The sequence below is a fragment of the Prionailurus bengalensis genome, chromosome A3 (assembly GCF_016509475.1).
Source record: "Prionailurus bengalensis isolate Pbe53 chromosome A3, Fcat_Pben_1.1_paternal_pri, whole genome shotgun sequence".
In the NCBI taxonomy this organism is placed as follows: Eukaryota; Metazoa; Chordata; class Mammalia; order Carnivora; family Felidae; genus Prionailurus; species Prionailurus bengalensis.
This window is the reverse complement of record NC_057354.1, coordinates 138,310,873-138,330,466: the sequence shown is the minus strand read 5'-3', so window position 1 is coordinate 138,330,466 and position 19,594 is coordinate 138,310,873. Positions and strand designations below refer to the sequence as shown.

Here is a 19,594-nt window from a genome sequence, read left to right as displayed (position 1 = left end):
GGGGGAGATGGGTGGAGGGCAAGGGCGGTTCTGTGGTTTCCACCCGCTCGGCCTGCCCTTCTCCCCTTCCCACTCTGGTGCTCGCGGCTCTGGTTCACGATCGCCTCGCACGCCTGCTGTGGCAACCTGAGCCTCCTCTTACGGGACAGGCTCCTTTCCTCCGTCCGCATCCCCAGTGGTCAGCTGACCATTGCTCACACTCAGCTCCTGTCTGCTCGTCCACAGCGACATCCACTCACTGCGGCAAAGTCCATGATAAATTCCTCGCCCCAGAGTTTCAGGCTCCAGACTTTGATGCGCAAATTCTGTGTGTGTGTTTCACACTTCAGTGACCATCAACCCCCGTGTTCTGGCTTTTGGCCCTGGCCCCTCCTGCGACCCCAAATGCTTTACGCATCTGCACGTGAAGAAATCTTACCACATCCTCACCCCACTGGTGCCCCCACTTTTGTGAGGCCTACAGTTGATTCCAGGTGGGTCCTCCTCTTGGAAGGCCGGATCTTTGCCCTTCTTTGGTCACATTTCCATTCCTAGGTTTGTGTACAAGCCTTGGTTTTGGGGAAGCAGTGACTTCCTTACCCATATTTTTATCCCAGACAGTGCCTCCCTCATTGTTTAGTGAGTGATCGATGCTCAGCATTGAGTGAATTGAATAATTTCTTTTTTAAAAGATGTTTATTTACTTACTTTGAGAGAGGGAGGAAGAGAGAGATAGAGAGAGGGAGTGCACACACAAGCTGGGGAGGGGCAGAGAGAGAGAGAGGGAGAGAATCCCCAGCAGGTTCTGCGTGGTCAGCACAGAGCGTAATGTGGGCTCGATCCCACGAACTGTGTGATCATGACCTGAGCTGAAATCAGGAGTCGGATGCTTAACCGACTGAGCCACCCAGGCGCCCCTTAAATAATTTCTTAAGTGACTGAATTAGTGAATGAATACTTGCCAAAAAAAGACTATAGGATAAAAAGTAGACAAATATTAGTCTTTTGGTGCTCATAAAAAGGCGTATTATTGGCTAATAAATACTGGTTTGTTTTCCAAGAATTGTTACAACAAAATAAGCCAATTTGTATTAATTTTTGCTGTTATTAGTTAAAATTAATTGAACACCAACCAAGAGCTTAAAATGCTCTCAAGGGCCCCTGAGCACTTGTACGTAATTAAAAATATACTTTAATTAAACAGGCTAAAAATGGAAGGCAAGCCTGACCCTGGAAGGGCAGCTCCCACAGGCTTTAATTAGCTTGTCTGGACTTCACTTGCTTAGAGTTCACCAGCTCGCCCACCGGTAGCCCACGTCCCGGTCGTACTGTCTGCAGACGCCCCCGGTCCCGAGATTGGTGCTCGAAAGTCTCTGGCCCATTTCTTCTTTCTTTATTCACAGATTATTTACCATGAATGGACATCTTCTGGACAACTCAAAGGATCTGCAAGATAACCACTTTTACGTGGCAGCAGGACCGGAGACCTTCAAAGATTTCCCTTACTGGAAATCCTCTAAGGTGCCCAGCGAGGTCCAACGGTGAGCACATTTCACCCCTTTACCGCCTGAGTGGGTAAAATCTGCCTTTTCCCCCAGGATTGTCCCCGTGTAAGGCCTGTTCAGCTATTGGCTGTTTTCCTGTGGTGAAACTTGATATTCTCGTTTTATAAGTGGCACGGTTTTGGATTTTCAAAATTAGGCGTGGGGGGACTCCTGTGGTTTGAAATATTCACAGGGACAGTAAGCCCTCGCGTTGAATGCGCTGTCTTTTCTCTGGGGACACTGGGGGTCTTAGAGAGAGGAGTCTCAGTGCGCAAACCAGTCGTAGCCCTGGCCCCGAGGCACAGGCGTGAGAGCCCAGAGCTCCCTCCGGCGCCCTGTTCGTTTGGTCAGTTTCTCCTGGTCTGAAATCGAGAGTCTGACATCTTTCACTGGTCTGTGAAATCACAGTGGTGACTTTTATGGTGGATCCCGCCCCGGGCTAACAGGTGCACCAGGGCGTGTGCTTCTGGACGTGCGGGAACGTCTGCAGGGAAGATGAAGGTGTTGGTGGGAGCTCCCGTCCCGTCACCGGAGAGGAGAGGGCTGGCTGTCCCTTCTCCGTGCATTTTGCTCTCTCCGCCGTCGCCGTCTGGAACGGGCCAGCCAAGCTCCAGGAATTAGTGGACAACGTTGTCCTGTAGGCTCGTGCCTGAGGGACGCCCAGCGGCTTCACCCTGGACCTGCTTGTCCAGAGGCCCGCACTGATGCTCACGGGGACGGGCGTGGAGTCCCTGTCTGCCTGCAGTTCTCACGGTTCGTGGACCTTGAAGTCACCTGATAAGGTGTGTGACTTACGTCCTCAGGGCGCCGTTACCTTTGACGCTTCCTTAGAGAGACTTCAGTGCTCCACCCACCTTGCTTCTCAGTTGTATGTGTGCTGGAGCCTCAGTATTCCCTGCTCCAAATGCCATGGGACCGCCAACAGTCCAGAACACTTCCTGACTTTTCTGACGTTGTGTTGGCAGGGACGGGAACCTGGTTGTTAGTCTGGGGCTCTCAGCGGCGACAGCTCCTGGTGAGCTCGTGTGTGTTCGTACGGGGCAGGGGGGTCCAGGCTCAGTGGTGGGTCAGGAAGGACGTGACCTCTAAGACTGGAGTTCAGAGGTATGTACTGATCCAGATCCTCAATTTTTTGTTCCAAATTAAAGCCCCGGCATTCAGGCTAAGGCTGAATTCGTTGCCTTTGGGCCCTGGAAGAAGAGAGGGCGGGGCGTGGGATGACAGACAGGCCGCCTCACCGATCTGCCCTCGAGCTGCAGGGGGACAGGCCAGCCATGGCCTTTGTCGCCTGTCCTGGAAGGCAGGGCTCTGGTGCCCGGGGTTCAGGTGCCCCCCTCCAGGGCACATGGAGCCCTCCGCCCGGGAGTCCGTCAGAGGCAGTGTTTAACTCGGGCGCCCACGCCCGTTTCTGCACCCGGAAAGTTCCCGATTCCCGGGTCTGGCTGGGAGGAGCGGTTTCCAGCTGGCGGTGGGATTTTGCAGCCTCGTCCCGGGGTGTGTTTGAGCCACACGCAGCCGCAGCACAACTGTTTGAGGACCTGCCAGGGCCCTTCCCTGGGGCTGCTTCCTCGGCACGGTTCCTACGGTCATTGTCTCAAGGAAGGAGAAGGAGCTGTCAGAGCTCGTCTCGTGCTGGGACAGGCAGATGGGTTCACCCCCACCCGCCCCGTAAGTTCCCCGCCCGGAGCCTGGGCCCCTGAGACAACGCCAGGGACGGTGTCTGTGGCGACCTTGTGCCCGTGTGCGCTCCTGTGCCATTAGGGTTTCAACTTGGAGGCAGAGAGTGGCCTCTTTCGTCCTGTCCACAGACGATGACCCCGCGGCAGGTGGGCAGGTTAGGGTCCTGCCCGTGTGCCTGGCAGCTCGGCCATGTCCCGAGTTTATTGATGTGCTAATTCTTTGGTGACCGTCCTAACTGCGTGGTGGGTCAAAACACCTTAGGGGCTGTTGAAATGAGTCGAGTGGTTCTCTCTGTGTCCCCTGCTCCCCACCCGAGCCCCCGTCTCTCAACGGGTTTTGTCGTTCATGTGCTGAACCCTGAACTGCGTCGGTCGGTCGCTTAAATATCTTTCTCCTCGCCGAAGAGGTTGGGGCTCGGGAGGAAGAGCGTCCGCAGAGCTGCTAGGAGACTGAAGTCCATTCCCGTACACGCCGTGGGCCAGGGAGGTGCCCGTCGGCCGGGGAGCCGGTGCCAGAAGTGTCCTTCCCGCGCATACCGGCGGTGGAGGTCAGCGCCCCTGCACGGGGATCCGGAGCGGGGCGTGTGCCTCTGCGCCACGGTGGCGGTTAGACAAGGGGTCTGTCACGTGGTGGAAGGAGGCTGGGCTGGGTTCTGGACGGGCTTGGGGTCTCTGTTCTTCTCCTGATCAGCAGCGCGGCTTTGACCAAACCCTCACGTCTCTGAGCCGTGCGTCCTCTCCAGCCCAGGGAGGACGTGATACATGTGCCACAGGTCACTGCGAGAAATCGTGTTTGTGGGAGTGACTGCCGTTTGTCAAAAACCTCAAACATGTGGGTGCCCAGGCGGCTCAGTGTGTTAAGCGACAAGCTGTTGGTTTTGGCTCGGGTCATGATCTCACAGTCCGTGGGTTCGAGCCCCGCGTCGGAGAGCCTGCTTGGGAGCCTCTCTCCCTCTCTCGGTGCCCCTCCCCCACTTGTATGCACGTTCTCTCTCAAAAAATAAAAAGACTTAAATTTAAAAACCTCGAAAATGTTAGGTTTCCCCCCGTGACTGTATGAAAGCTTTTGGACAGAGGTGCCCATAAGTATGCTGCCCGTGGGCTGGTTTACCACACTGGTGAGTGGAGATTTTCCAAGGTCTCCGGGAAGGAAACTGAGCAAACCTCGTTGGGGCTGTTTCTGCTCCTGAGACCGGGGAACAGCTGTGGACGTGAGCCCGGGCCGTCAGGACACCGGACAGGCCTTCCCCGTGGCCTCATCTTCCGGAAGGCCACGGCTGTAGTCTACGTTCTCGGAAAGAGACTTTTGGCTGATCTTTACCAATTTCTAGCTGACTATCGTTTGTCTTTCAGAAAGTACGCGGACATCGAGAAATACTCAAGAGAAAAGAAAAAAGTAAGTACTTTGCACACAGTGAAGTGGAAGCTGTGGATGGCCGCGGTGTCCTTGACCTTGATAAGGACGCCTCCCTGGAGAGGCCCCGCGGTGGGGACGCAGACTTCTGGGCACAGTGTTGGGTGCTGGGCTTGCCCCCTGTGCGTGTGGGGAATGAGGCGTTGCAGCTGTGAGTGTAGAACCGGGAGGTACACGGAGATGTCTGTGACATACACACAGTGAATGTGCGGAGGAAGATGTGTGGGGTGGGGACAGACAGGAGGGAGGGCGTCAAGCCCGGTGTGGCTGCCCTGAGCCTGAGGACAGCTGGGAGGGGGCGTCTCAGGGCTGGGGCACAGCTCACTGTGTGTGTGTGTGTGTGTGTGTGCATGTGTGTGTTGCACATAAAGCACAAGAAGCATGGCCAGCAGGTGTCAGGATAAGAGCCTGGATGGGCAGGTAGAAGCCAGGTCTTGGGGGCCATATGGGTCTTTGTCACCTGTGTGTACGATGACCACATATCCCCACCGTCTTATAAAAACTGCATTTCAGTGGCTCTACTGACCTTAGGATTTGCTCAGTAAAGCTGTCGAGTGTCTACTGTTTGCCTGTTCCTGGCTGCCCAGCCCCTGTGCTCAGGGACCCTCCGTACTGAGACTTCCCAGCCTTGAGACCCGTCTCCCCACGTATCGACCTCTATTTTCCGGTATCTAGTGGCCGGCCCTTGTTGGAGTGGTTTTCTCCTGGTGCAGCTTGGATTTCATAACCACTGTCTTACCCATGCTCTTGGAAATGCTTGGGCTTCCCGACCCACGAGCCCCCGTGGCATCTGCCTGGCGAGAGTCCAGCCGTGGACGGGCCCAGAACCTTGCCCGTCCACGCTTGCGCCGAAGGAGCTCGGTGTTGCTGGCGACGATAACGCGACCGACCTGACTCTTCTCGCCGAGATCACTCCTTTCCCACCTGCCTTCACTGAAAAGCCTCACTGCTCACAAACGCTTTTCGAAAGGGGTTTGGTAAATTTTGTTAGGGTTTTTTGCCTGTCTGCTCATAGAGGAGATGAGCCTGGGATACTTCTTTCTCGTGTTGTTCTTGCCTGGCTTTTGGCATCAAGGATTTCCTGAATCGACTGTTCTTGTTTCGGTAGCTTCCCGAGCTGAACTATCGTCTCATTTATTTTCGATTTTCTTTCTCTACGGGCTGAGTTTAGCATTAAGTGTTTGTTGAATGAATGAAAGAACGAGAATCATTCATTGAGAGCACGAAAACGACAGATGTGATTCTGCCCTAAGGGTGCGTTTCATCTGGTTAGGATACATGACACATGGCCTTGTCTCATCGTAGAAGGGGCGTGTAAATGAGTCACATGCACAGGGTGATGGCTCGCGGGACAGGGAGTAGGCGACACGTGGAGATCGGCAAACCCAGTGCAGGTCCTCGAGGGGTCAGCGAAGGGGGCAGCTGTTTCGGGGGACAAAGAACCCGCGTGGGTGTGCACACCGTTCCAGCCTCACGGAGTTTTCCTCAGGTTGCCTTAACCAGCTCGCGAGTGATGTGGGCACTGGGTTTGAAGCTGGTACTTGGCGTGAATGCTACAACCTCAGAATCCCATACTTCCGTGGTTTTGGAAGCTTCTGAGCACACAGAGGCTGAAGCAGTCGTTTGGGGGGAGCGGTAGCCCTCACTCGTTTTAGTTACGCCCTCATCTCATTATGTTGTCGGGTCCTTAAGGTAGGGATAGAATTTTCTCTTCCTTTTATTAAATATTTATTCTATTTATGGGGCGCCTGGGTGGCTCAGTCGGTGAAGCGTCCGCCTTCAGCTCAGGTCATGATCTCGCGGTTCGTGAGCTCGAGCCCCGCGTCGGGCTCTGTGCTGACAGCTCGGACCCTGGAGCCCGCTTCGGATTCTGTGTCTCCCTCTCTCTGCCCCTCCCCCGCTCACGCTCTTTCTCTGTCTCTCTCTCAAAAATAAATAAACGTTAAAAAGAAAGAAAGAAAGAAAGAAATGGCTCAGGAGAGCCCGACTCTGGACGTAAAATCTCAAGAGGGTTCGAGCAATTTATGTCTGTTACACCGCCCTCTTCTTTATGCACAGGTACGGGATGTGATAAACACCTCTGTCTGAAAGTTCTCCAAGGGCTTTCCCAGGAAGCAGAAAACAGAACCCCCGGGTTACAGGGGAGCAGTGTGACAGAGTTTAGCTGGTAGCTTGCTTCGTCTCTTAGCAACACGTAAGATAACCACGTGCCTCATGGCATTCGGTCCCATGAAACGAGAAGAAAAATACCGGGCAGGGGCACTGGCGTGTCTGGGTGGTCGTGGATGAGAGAGCGGGAGAGGTCAGGGTGGCCCAGGGCTCAGTTAAGTTGAGCTGTGACAGTTTCAGTCCTTGAAAATAACGAATGAATCTACTCTTTGTTTTTTTTTTAGTGTTTATTTATTTACTTTGAGAGAAAGAGAGAGAGGTAGAGAGAGGGAGGGAGGGAGAGAGAGAATCCCAAGCAGACTCTGTCTGCACTGTCAGCACAGGCCCCGACGAGGGTCTTGAACCCACAAACCGTGAGGTCATGACCTGAGCCAAAACCGAGTCGGACATGTAACCGACTGAGTCACTCAGGCACCACTGAACAGACGTATTCTAATTTTGTTCTAGCAGATTCAGTTTTACAGCAGCTGCATTTACTGTGATTTTGTATCCATTACTTTCCAAAGAAGCGAGGCTAAGTTAATAAATGTTTAAAGTTGCATTCCTATATTAAAATGAGTATTTGAGTGTACAAGCCTCCGTAAGATATCAGTGACTAATTAATAAGCATTGTATTTATATCACATCCACAACCAGACCATTAATGTTACCTACTTCTCTTTTGGGCGCAGAACACAAAAAACGTTGTCTGTGAACAGAAACGGAGAGAAAAACATTGACAAGTTAAAGCCGTGTGTGTGTGTGTGTGTGTGTGTGTGTGTGAAACAGCCATAGAGACGCATACAACGGGACACACGCACTTTAGTGACCGTCTAAACTGTAAAGTGCAGTGCGGAGTAAGGGCTTTGGAAATGCCATTTGCAGGCTAATAACATCAAGATCATAGCAGTATCACACGGCATCCACGGCTGCGTCTGTGCGTGCCTCTAGTGGCCGGAAGGTGCGACAGTCAGGTCCAAATGTTAGCAAATCTTTCACTGTAATAATGCTTGGAGTCGGGGCTGGCTCACCGATGTGAAACCTCACCCGCTTGGAAGCGGGACACTCCCTCAGCATTCAGCGCTGGCTTTGCGCCCCAGAGTGGCTTGACTCTGAACCTGACTCAATCAGGTGGTCCCTGTTCCCCAACCTGACGAGCTAATTCAGCCCCGGTACCTTGGGAGGCTCTTCCCTGTGCCTGAGCAAGGCCGTGACAGCAGCAGGAAAGCATAGAGCGAATGAGATGGGCTCCGCAGAAAAGTGACAGTTCCCAGAGCACCAGAGAAGCAAGCACGGGATGCCTCCGGCGTGTTTTCTGGAAATGTCTGTAGTCGGAAAAAGAAACATGAAGTTGAAAAAGCAGCACCTGTCGCCTCCGTGAGGTGCCCGCCCTGATTTCCACCCCGGACTCGGGGCAGGGAGGAGTGGGGAGCAGAGGGTGACGTCTGAAAGTCTCCCCGCGGGGGCGGGAGCAGCGGGTTCCCCGTTTTCCTGCTCAGCCCCTCCATGTAAACGCGCGTTGCTCTGACAGGCGACACGCAGAGTGTCCACCGCGGCCGGAGGCGCGTGTCAAGCTGACGGCAGCCCCGCCGGGTCCTGGGGGAGCTCTGGCCCGAGGGGCGCCAGAAGCTGCAGGCGCGTGGCCGTGGGGCCGTGTAGGCCGCCGGGTGGGGCGCCGACCGGGGGTCCTCTGCCTGGAACGTGGCCACGTCGGAGCAGGACCCGTAGGCGAGGCTGCAGGCTGCACCGGAGGGGGTGGTGGCTCTCTGGGAGCGTGGCAGGTTGGGGGCACGTGGGGGGCCCCCCCGTGGGCACGGGAAGGCAGGCTGGGGCGGCGGTGCAGGCCCGTGTGTGTGTGTGTGTGTGTGCGTGTGTGTGCGTGACGTGAGCCCGGTCGGGCCCTGCCCTGTCTTTGCTCCCTTCCTGTGCCCCTGCTTTTCCCCATCATCTACTCAGTTCATGAAACCAGCGGAGACGCAGAGCAGCTGTCGGGATCCCTTCGCCGAGCACGGACTGTGTTTGCCGGGCACCGGGGATGCAGAGGGCTCGGCCGAGCTCTGGCGACCACGTGCAGCGTTTCGGGGGACGCGGCACAGGGCCCTCGAGGTCGGCTTGCGCTGGGATTTGAAGCGAGGGGGGAGGGGAGCTGGAAGGGCAAGGGGGCAGGGAGGGGTGGGTGTGCAGCGCCAGGAGGGCGGGTGGGCTTGGGCTTGAGGGTCCCAGCTCCGAGCTGAGGCACGTGAACAGCACCCTGAGGTTGCAACAACGGCCGCCCGTTTGAAAGGCAGAAGGAGATCAGATCACGCTCGCACCGCGCTCACTCGCCGGGCGTTTACCGCGTGCCCGCTACGTGCCGGCTCGGGAATTCGTGGTCAGACAAGCAAAAGTCCCCGGTCCTGTGCCCTCCAGCCTTCGGGTGGTGACCGGTGAACGAAAAACACCCTAAACAAGCCACCCAGAGACAAGGAGGATTGCGTCCAGCGCCGGGCGAGGGGGAGGAAGGAGACCGGGCGTGCGGGTGAGTGCGGCAGGGTGTCCTCGAGGACAGGGGACGAGCCAGGGTTTGGACTAAGACTTGGCGAGAAGCCAAACCAGGGCGGCTCCAGGTTTCACTGGACGTTGTGGAGATAAGGTGCTCTTAAAAACTCGAGTTTCCTTCAGGTACTTAGGTGTGAGAGTAAACAGTAAAATCGACTTATTGACATCGTGCCCTCTCTTCACCTGCCGTGGTGCTGGCCTGAAGTTCCGTGTGTCTCAGGTGACCTTCCAGGGCGCCGTGGACCAGCTCATTTTCATCTCGTGGCCAGAGCCTGAGGTGACGGGGCCAGTGGCCGGGCCGCGGCTCTGCTTGGCCTCCGCCGTGCGTTTCACTCTGTGCTGAGTGCTGCTTTGTGTCCCCGTGAGGAGGCCGGGACGATTCTGTGTCCTGTCCCTTGAGTCTGACTTCAGGAGTAACACACTTAAGTAGCTGGTGTCTTTGTCTGAGAGGCTGACGATATGGCAAATGATCACAAGAAGGAGGTGTCCGAGATGCTCCGCCTTGCCCAGAAGCTCCAGCGGGAATAGTTTCGTAGCTGTTGAAACAGTGATTTTTATTAGGCTGTTAGGCGTGTCTAAAACCACACGGACCTGCTCAGACTCTCCTGTCCCTTCTAGAGCTTTTCCTCATTTTGTCAGGTACGTGGGCACCTTCGGTTAGTAGGACAGCGCCTCCCTTTCCTGGTGAGGGAGACGAAGAGAAGTGTCCGAGGCAGAGCCGTCTAGATGGTTCCAGAAGGGACGCCTCTTCCAGGTTGCTGAGCGAGGCAGTCAAGGAGCCGTGTGCTTGCTCTGACAGTTCTCACGGTGACTGATAAGACTGCTGTTCCTACCACACTTTTTATTCTTGGTTTGCACCTTAGGAGGGTTCCAAAGGAAAAGAAACGCCTAAGTATGACAGCATTCCCCGTAAGGAACGGGATTCTGTTTTTTACGCCAGAGCGGGGAAGAAGAAGACGCTGGTGGAACCCTCATTCCAAAGCGGTTCAGGTAACGTGAATTTCCTTTGGCTGCCGGCATTAAAAAATGCCACCCTTTGAGGGCGGTGTTTTGTTTCGGGGCCAGTTTCACCGCAGAGATGTGACTTGTGACTATCTGGTTTTAACACTCGATGGGTGACTATCTGGTTTATTAATGAGACATTCAGCTCCAGGGGCCGTGGTGGTGAGAGGAGAAAAACAAAATCCCGGTGCGGAAGGCAGTGGGGCTCTCGGACCAGGAAGCCCTGCCAGGTCAGTACGGTAATTCTGTGCCTCTGTGTACATCAGGGCGGGACGTGCTCTCCCTGAGGACCAGGCAGGCAGTGAACAACCCACAGACAAGTTAGCCTTCGGAGGGAGACGTGAAACTAAAAGCCGTCTGAATGGTTTGGGCTTATCTTTTGAGTCGGAGGGACATTTAAAAGATGAAACTTTGGAGCTGATTTTAAAATGAAATAATTCCAAAAATACTTGCTCAACTCCTGCTTCTACTCTGCGGAGACCTGGCTGAGAGGGGCCTGACTCCTGGTTTGAAGGGGCCTGACTGGCTGGGAGGGGGCCTGAGCCTTGGCTGGGAGGGGCCTGACTGGCTGGGAGGGGCTTGACTCCTGGCTGGGAGGGGCCTGACTCCTGGTTTGGAGGGGCCTGACTGGCTGGGAGGGGGCCTGAGCCTTGGCTGGGAGGGGCCTGAACCTTGGCTGGGAGGGGCCTGAACCTTGGCTGGGAGGGGCCTGACTGGCTGGGAGGGGCTTGACTGGCTGGGAGGGGCCTGAGCCCTGGCTGGGAGGGGCTTGAGCCTTGGCTGGGAGGGGCCTGACTGGCTGGGAGGGGCCTGAGCCTTGGCTGGGAGGGGCCTGACTGGCTGGGAGGGGCCTGAGTCCCGGCTGGGAGGGGCTGAGCCCTGCGGGGGGAGCCAGCCCCGTGTTCCATCAGCATGTGTCACAGGTGTTTTGACGGTGGCTGGTTACGCAGAGGATAGGAGCCCGGAAAGGAGGGCTCCCCTTTGCTTCTTGGCAGCATTTGACGACTTTTGGAAGTCATTTTTCTTAGAGCCCCTCCCTCCCCTGGTGCTCCCTTCGGTTTCCTCCATTCTCTGTTCTGATTGTGTCTTGGCTTCCCGGAAACCCTCCGCTTGTTTCCAGGCTACAGACTGGAAGGTCTTCCTGCCGCCTCTCTCCTGCTCCCCGCCCTCCCCCTTCGGACCTTCCCATCCCAGATGAAGGCGTCGTCCTGCTGTGTGCCAGGCTCGGGTCTGCACGTGGGGCACTCAGACGTCCCTCTCTAGCCAGTACTCCTGCCTGGTGGGCACGGCCCACGCCGTGTTCTGATACAACCTGACCATGGCCAGGTTGGGCCTAACACCAGAGCCTACTGAGCCTACAGTACTGTAGGTTATACTAGAGTACTGTAGATTATACCGCAGAGCACTGGAGGTTATACTCTGGGATACTATAACATATCAAGAGTAATAGAGAATTTAATCAGCACACGTAAAATGTCTTTCTTGGCAAAGCCTGTCCCACATGGCGTGTATCAGACCTTCCCTCCGGGAAGCCGTGTGCTGTGCCGGGGCCCAGGTTCTGGCCGTGGCCCTCCCAAGCCTGGGGCCCTGGGCAAATTCCTGATCTACCAATGGGCACGGTAGTTTTGTGGGGGGCTTGCATGAGTGTTAGTTGTCCAGCGGACAGAAGAGGGCCTGGAACATGTGAGGTCCCCGTGGATGCCACCCTCTGCCTTCTCCTTCTCCTCATCCCTTCTCTGGGAGCAGGGCCCAAGAACCCCACGTGTGTTGTTTTTCTCCAGAAGGTGACGTGTTTAGAGCCCAGACTCCAAGCGCGGATACCCAGGAGGCCCCAGAAGTCAAAGAAGACAGCAGTTTGCAGGTGGAGGTGCCGGTGGACCAGGTGGGTAGCTGCTTCACGAGACCGTGCCCCCCGCCTTCGATTCAGCTCCGTCAGCCCCTGCGGACTGCGGTCTCCTCCTCCTCCCCTCCCCCCGGCTTGCCCGGCCTCTGGAATGTTCTGTGCCCTCTCCAGTCAGCTGCTGTGTATCCTACATCACGTGTTTTCCTGCCCGCCCCTCTCCCTGGAGGGTTCTTCTGCTGTTGGGACCCTTCCGAGCACTTGTCACAGTTTGTGACCGCAGAGTTAGCTTTGCTGTTACTGGATGAGGCAGGGGACGGCCTGCTGTGCTCATGGGCACAGTTTCTGATGGGGAGGGGGCCCTTGATAACCACTGGGGGATGACAGGGTGATGGAACAAGAGGTGTACGGGGTCATGTGATTGGGAATCACAGGTCATTGACTTTCTAGCTTTCTGACCTCAGACCCCCGACTCCTTATCCACGTGGCGGCGGGGTGGGGGGGACGTGTGAGTGCCTGGTACAGGGCCTGATGCGCGCTGGGCCCCTCTCTCTGCTTCCTTCCTTGGGGCTCACGGAGGCGTGACACGGAGTGTGAGGAAGGCCCAGGGGAGGTGGAGGGAAGTGGGGAAGGTGTGAGGAGTGAGCCTCAGCCTGCACAGGAGCAAACGCACGGCGGCCCGGTCCCCCCCTGCTTCCCGCCCAGCTCGGCCCCACGCCCCCTGGGAGTGCACGTCACGTCTGCACGGGTCTCTGGCCCCAAGCCCTGCTCCTGCCCGGGGCGGGCGGGCTGGGTGGGCTCTAAAACGCACAGCTTTGCCCGCAGTGTCTGCCTGAGAGCACCGTGAGCACATTTCTCATCCTCAGTCTTTGAGAAAACAGCGTATCTTATGCAGAAGGTCCATGTCTGCATCCGAGTATCATCTTCGTCCTTCTGGAACGGACGCGGCCCCAGCCCTGTGCTTACGGTCACAGAGGACCCGGCCGGGGCGACAGTGACCTCCTGGCTCCTCTTTTGAAAATCAGTCACTCTTAATTTTCTCCCTTTATTATTAACCTCTGATATTTTTCTTTCCGGGGACACGTTCACAAACTTTACAGGCTGCGTCAAGTCTCTAGCACTTCCTGTGGCATTTTGAGCACGTTCCCCATGTGTCCCGTTGTAGTTTCTAAATCGCGAGTAATGTTCTTTATTCCTTTCTTCGACGTGACAGACAGGGACCAAAAGATTTCGTTTTCTCATAAAATCCCGACTAGCGGGTTAAGTATTTCTACTGCACCTTTAAGGAATTTCTGTAGTAAATAAATTAAGACATTTTAGGCAGTCCCTTTCATAGCAGAATTAGCAACCCCCCCCCCCCCGCCACGCCCTTCCAACGTTGATTATTTTCCTTGGTAATTTACTGTTCTGGGCTGTGGACTCAGCGTCTGATGCAAGTTTTAAACACAAGCGAACCCCTGGTGTCACAAGTACTATGTGCATCACCGTGATCGATACACGTACTGCTGAGTTCCCGTGGCTGGTACCGTATTTGATTTCTGCTGTATCCGTGGCCGTGTGGTGACTTGGGTTCCCCAGAGGGGTGTGTGTAGGGGGAGGAGAGACGGGCAGACCGCAGGTGCTTGTCCGTGGAGGGGAGTGGCGGGGGTGAGGGAGGCGCTCGGAGAGAGGAGGCTGGCGCCACGGCGGGGGAGCCCAGGGTGGTCAGAGAGGATGGCTGCTGTACTGCCCTCTTTCTCTTTCTCTCTCTTAAAAAAAATTTTTTTTTCAACGTTTTTATTTATTTTTGGGACAGAGAGAGACAGAGCATGAACGGGGGAGGGGCAGAGAGAGAGGGAGACACAGAATCGGAAACAGGCTCCAGGCTCCGAGCCATCAGCCCAGAGCCCGACGCGGGGCTTGAACTCACAGGCCACGAGATCGTGACCTGGCTGAAGTCGGACGCTTAACCGACTGCGCCACCCAGGCGCCCCTCTCTCTTTTAAATGTTTACGAGAGAGAGAGAGAGAGAGAGCGAGCACATGCGTGCAACCAGGGGAGGGGCAGAGAGAGAATCTCAGGCAGGCTCCACGCCTAGCACAGAGCCCGAGGTGGGTCTCAGTCCCAGGGTTGTGAGATCCTGACCTGAGCTGATACCAAGAGTCAGATGCTCGGCCAACTGAGCCAGCCAGGTGCCCCATATGTGTTGCTTTCTGTCTAACTTGCCTCTCCACACCAGGGAGGGCCAATGCCTCCATGGACCGGGGCTCCCTAGCTGTCCGGAGATGATGTTAAAGCAACTTCTGTGCCTTTGAGGGACAAGGGGACAGGGGACTCCCAGCTCTGGCGGCATCGATGGGCATAAAGACGGGGGAGTGGGGGCCACGTCAGTAGTGCGTGTGTGGTGTGTGGACCGGTGGGGTCAGAGGGGAGGGCCTGGAGGGGCTGCTTGAGGGGGGGCCTTCTCACCGCCCATTTCCTCACACCCAACAGGTGCTTATAAGTCCCATTGAAGAGATATGAGAAAATCCCAAGCGATGGCACAGTGGGTGAGGGGCACCGCAGGTTGGAGTGAAGCGGCTTCACTAGGCAGACCGGGTCCCCAGCTGAGCTCTGCGTCTTTGAAAACAAGGTCCCTGTGGTCAGTAGGTTTGGGAAGCACCGCCCTTCCCATCCCACCCCGGGGGACCCACATCCGGTGCTTCAGAGAGACCCTAAACTTAAGATCCTGTGTAAGCTTTTAGTTAACTTCAATCTCCTTCCCCAGGAATGGCTTTCCTTCTAGGGTCCCCAGGAGACCCGGCACAGGCCCTGCCAGCGTGCGGTACCCGAGGACTTTTTCCTGCCCTGGGGAGGGAGGAAGGTGGTCTTGTGGAGCGGGGAAGCAGGAAGTGGTTTGGCAGGTCCCCTGGGCGGGGTCCTCGCTGCAGTTTTTGGCTCTTACAATCTGCGCACAAATGGCATCCAGATACTAAGACACTGATGATTTAACGATGTTGCCGTTCTGATTAAAGGTACACGTGTTTCACGAAAGCGATGTCTTCTGCCAGATTTAAGGTTACGTTTCTTTTTATAAACACTTAAAAAAGACGGAAAAGTGCCTAGAGTTGCAGGCTCTGTTTAGCCCAAGCCTCTGAGCTATGACTGTTTGCGGGGTCGAAGGGGGGATAAGTCAGCGTTTCTGACCAACTCTCCTCTAGTGCAGAGACCCCGGCAGGTGCTAGGCACGCCCGGTCGGTGCTCGGAAGGGCGGGCCTCCTGAGATCACAGAGACCTGGGGCCGGGTCCCACGGCTGCTGAAATTCGGTTCCTTCAGAGGCCCCAGGCTCAGTACAAGAGGAGCGTGTCCTTGCTCAGAGTCCCATGCAAGCAGAGCAAGGCCGCCGAACTTTAATTCATTCCACGCCCCAGAAAGCGCTGAGAATGAGACACTAATGAAGGTGAAACCAAAACAATTTGGAGTCACGAGGAGGAGGCCAGTCTGTCTGTGGAATCTGCGGATTGTTTAGTTAGAAAAAACAGTGGAGCTTTTTAAAAAAAAAATTTTTTTTTAACGCTTATTTATTTTTGAGACAGAGAGAGACAGAGCATGAATGGGGGAGGGGCAGAGAGAGAGGGAGACAGAATCTGAAACAGGCTCCAGGCTCTGAGCCGTCAGCACAGAGCCCGAACGCGGGGCCCGAACTCACGAACCGTGAGATCGTGACCTGAGCCGAAGTCGGACGCTTAACCGACTGAGCCACCCAGGCGCCCCAAAACAGTGGAGCTTTAAAGCGTTGGCACCTCTAGGTGCGGGGAGGAACTCGGACTATGCTCGCGAAGGGCGTTCGGGTGCGCACGTTAATGAATGAGTTAAAAAGCGTTGTTAGTGCTCTGTTGGATGCTTCTAGCTGTAAACAGCAGTGAACCTGCAGAGAAGTGGCTTAAACCCGAGGAGCACTTACGGGCCCACGTGACTTAGCCTGGAGGCCTCCCGTGTGACGGGCCGGCCGAAGCTGGCGGCTCAGAGGCCCAGTGGTGTCACTGGCAGGCTGGTTCTGGGCGCCGCTGCGCCCAGCCTCCCTCTGCACGCTGAGTGTTGGCCTCGGCTTCGTTTCCTCACAGACTCCGGACGTTCGCCTCCAGCCTGGGAGCCGCGCTGAGACACGTGGAGCAGAAGGATCGAGAGGCCGTTTCCTTCCCTGTGCCCTTCCCCTTGGAAACGCGCTGCCTGTGTCTGTCTGCCAAGTCCCCGTCAGCAGCTGGGGGCAGGCGAGGGGGCTTGGGTGGAGGGGACTAATCTGGTTCTGGAGTCTGGGGAGGGCCCAGGCTCTTCCGGATGGTAGGGTTGCTGCCCGGGACTGGGCTCTCCTTTCAGCAGAAGGGACGAGATGAGGGGTGGCTGGGGGCAGGTGGCCCCGGGGTCCACGCGAATCTGTGGTCTTCTTGGTGGACGTGGCTGTCCTCCCGCTTTCTCCTGGGCTCGCTCCTGTCTCCTCAGGGCCCCTCGAGAGACTCTCGTGCCGTCAGTTATCGAATCCCCCTCTCCGCTCTCGTGGGTCCTCCTGACTGGACGGTACGCGGGCCGGAAGCCAGCCGGGTCTGAGCAGAACGCTCCCTCCCGTGGCCTCCCTCTTTTTTGTAAGACTTTATTTTTAAGCAATCTCTTTGCCTGGTGTGGGGCTCGAGCTCACGACCCCGAGGTCGAGAGTCGCACGCTCCTCTGATGAGCCTGCGAGGCGCCTCTTAGTCTTCTTTGCAGACTCCGCGTTCTCAGCCTGGCGCTTAAGGTCAGAGGTCAGCATGGGTCAGGTCGGGGCAGCTCTTCTTCTCCCTCCAGACTTTTCCCCAGACAGAGCTCTCCGCCACCGGGACGCCAGCTCTCTCCTGGGCTGCAGACGCACACTCACATCTACAGACGCACACGCATCCAGAGACACACACATCTACTCACTTGCACACCCAGACACACGCACACACATGTGCGCACACACACCTGCATATGACACACACTCAGACACTCAGATATGTGCATACACACACATACACACATGCACACACATACACGTACATGTACACACATACCTCCGCATTTACACGCACATCCAGAGACACACGCACCTACTCACTTGCACACCCAGACACATGCACGCACACACATGTGTGCACACATGCATCTACATATGCACACACACCCAGACACTCAGATACACGCACGCACACACATGCAGACACATACACGTACATGTACACACATACCTCTACATTTACACGCACGTCCAGAGACACACGCACCTACTCACTTGCACACCCAGACACATGCACGCACACACATGTGTGCACACACGCATCTACATATGCACACACACCCAGACACTCAGATACACGCACGCACACACATACACACATGCACACACATACACGTACATGTACACACATACCTCCGCATTTACACACAGGTCCAGACACACACACGCCAATATACCTCCACACCTCCACATACACACATGCACACACATCTCCACATACACACATCCAGACATACATACATATGTCTGGATACACACATATATACATCCACACATACAAACATATATATATATATATACATACATATATACATACACACAAATATACATCCACACATACAAACATGTGTCTGTACACACACACACATCCAGACACACACACACTATGAGTTGACATCATGTATTAGATGTTCTGAGATGCTGACCATGCGTGTTCTTTTGCATGTCCCCAAACCACGGACACCATGGACGTATGACACCTGTTCATCCAGTGGACAGAAGGAAACTCTGAGATATTTCCAAGACCCACCTTTTCCCACTCTTCCATATCCAGACCATCTCAACGGCCGCAAGCTTTACCTCCTAATAGCATGTCCGGAAGCGACCCACTCTGCCCGTCTACACCACCGTCTGGCTGGCCTCAACTACTGCCGTCCCCTGGCTGCACTACTGTGATCACAGCACGGTTCCGTTTGCCTGGGATAGTCTTCCTTTGCCCTTCGTATATGAACGTGCCTCTTCTCTCATAGTTCAGGTTGTACCGAGGGAGCATTCGGCGGTCTCCCATGTATGTTAACCCGCGTCGTGTCCTATTTAACTCCGTGTGTCTCTCTTACAGAGCGTATCACTTTTGTGGTTTTGTACTTGATTGTGTGACTCGATTAACGTTTGCTTTACCCCTATGACGAAGCTTCTCGGGGGCCACGCTGGTTTGCATTCGCTGTCCCTATTGTATCTCAGCATCGTGGGACCCAGGCATTCCGTCTGTACCACTGAGTAAATGAAGCAATGGTTGACATCACTGATGCTTTGAAAGAATGTGCTTTTCGTGTTTATTTTTCATGTGATTGGAGCAGTCCCCGCAGAATCTTACTCATCGTGATTACTTTCCCACGTGGACTGTAGGAAGAGAGCCCTCATACAGTGTTTGAGTTTTCAGAACGTTTGGATAACGGAGGTCGGGCTAGCGGCAACAGCTGTGGGGCAGCCGCCCACACGTCTACACAGCCACCGACTCCGGTCTTGCTCCTTCGAGGATCCGCTGGCGGGGGCTGGTGGGTCCTTAGGGCTCATCATGACCACCAGCTGTGGTCACCTGGTGAGAGGCTACTTCTCCACCCACCTTAGTTAACTCAGGTGTGGTTTTGCGACCTGCCTTCACTGCAGACAGGTGAGTGGACTTAACGAGCCACACTTCCTGGCAGAGACGTAATGTGTAAACTCCACACCGCCCGTCTGCCTCTGTAATCACCGAAACGTGAGGAGTAGGTGTCCCCGTCGGTCGGGCATCCCGGGTGACCGTGATGAGCAGCAGACCCCCTGGCCAGCCCGCAGTGGGCATGAGGCGCGTATGCTTGGCGTGATGGTCGCTACAGTCTCACCCGCCTACTCCGACTGGTATAGGCATATAACGGAAGTAGCCCCTGGGGGGCCCTTTCTTTCGGTGCCACAGAACCACATGGTTTTCCCCGAGTCGAGAGGTTCCAGGGTGCCAGTTAAAGACAGCTCGCTGCCTCTTGCAAACAAGTCACAAAAACTGGGAAGTAATACACAAGGGTGTGAGCACACACCGCTGGGTGAGGAGCTGTGGTGGGTGTCTTGAACACAGGGAACGAGGGCGGCGGTTGTGGTCCCCGGGGGCACACAGAGGCTCCAATAGGCATTTACTACCTGCTGACCAGTGGCATCAGGAGGGTAATCCACTCTTTTATTATTGTTTTAATATTTATTTAGTTGCGAGAGAGAGAGAGAGAGAGAGAGAGAGCAGGGGAGGGGCAGAGAGGGAGGGGCAGAGAAGGAGGGAGACCCAGAATCCGAAGCAGGCTCCAGGTTCCGAGCTGTCAGCACAGAGCCCGATGCAGGGCTTGAACCCATGAACCGCGAGATCACGACCTGAGCCGAAGTCGGACGCTTAGCCGTCTGAGCCCCCCAGGTGCCCGCATTCCACACCTTTTCACACAAGA

The 19,594-nt window shown here is 55.6% G+C and overlaps 1 protein-coding gene across 3 annotated transcripts in view; it reads left to right on the top strand.

Annotated features, from left to right (window-relative positions):
* The window catches only part of DCDC2C (doublecortin domain containing 2C), an 80,335-nt gene that overhangs the window by 26,251 nt on the left and 34,490 nt on the right, over positions 1–19,594 (top strand). For all 3 annotated transcript variants that reach the window (XM_043604618.1, XM_043604619.1, XM_043604620.1), the window contains 4 exons: positions 1,383–1,520; positions 4,556–4,598; positions 10,166–10,292; positions 12,086–12,186. In XM_043604618.1, the coding sequence (XP_043460553.1) occupies positions 1,383–1,520; positions 4,556–4,598; positions 10,166–10,292; positions 12,086–12,186 (409 nt within the window). The remainder of the gene's footprint in view (positions 1–1,382; positions 1,521–4,555; positions 4,599–10,165; positions 10,293–12,085; positions 12,187–19,594) is intronic.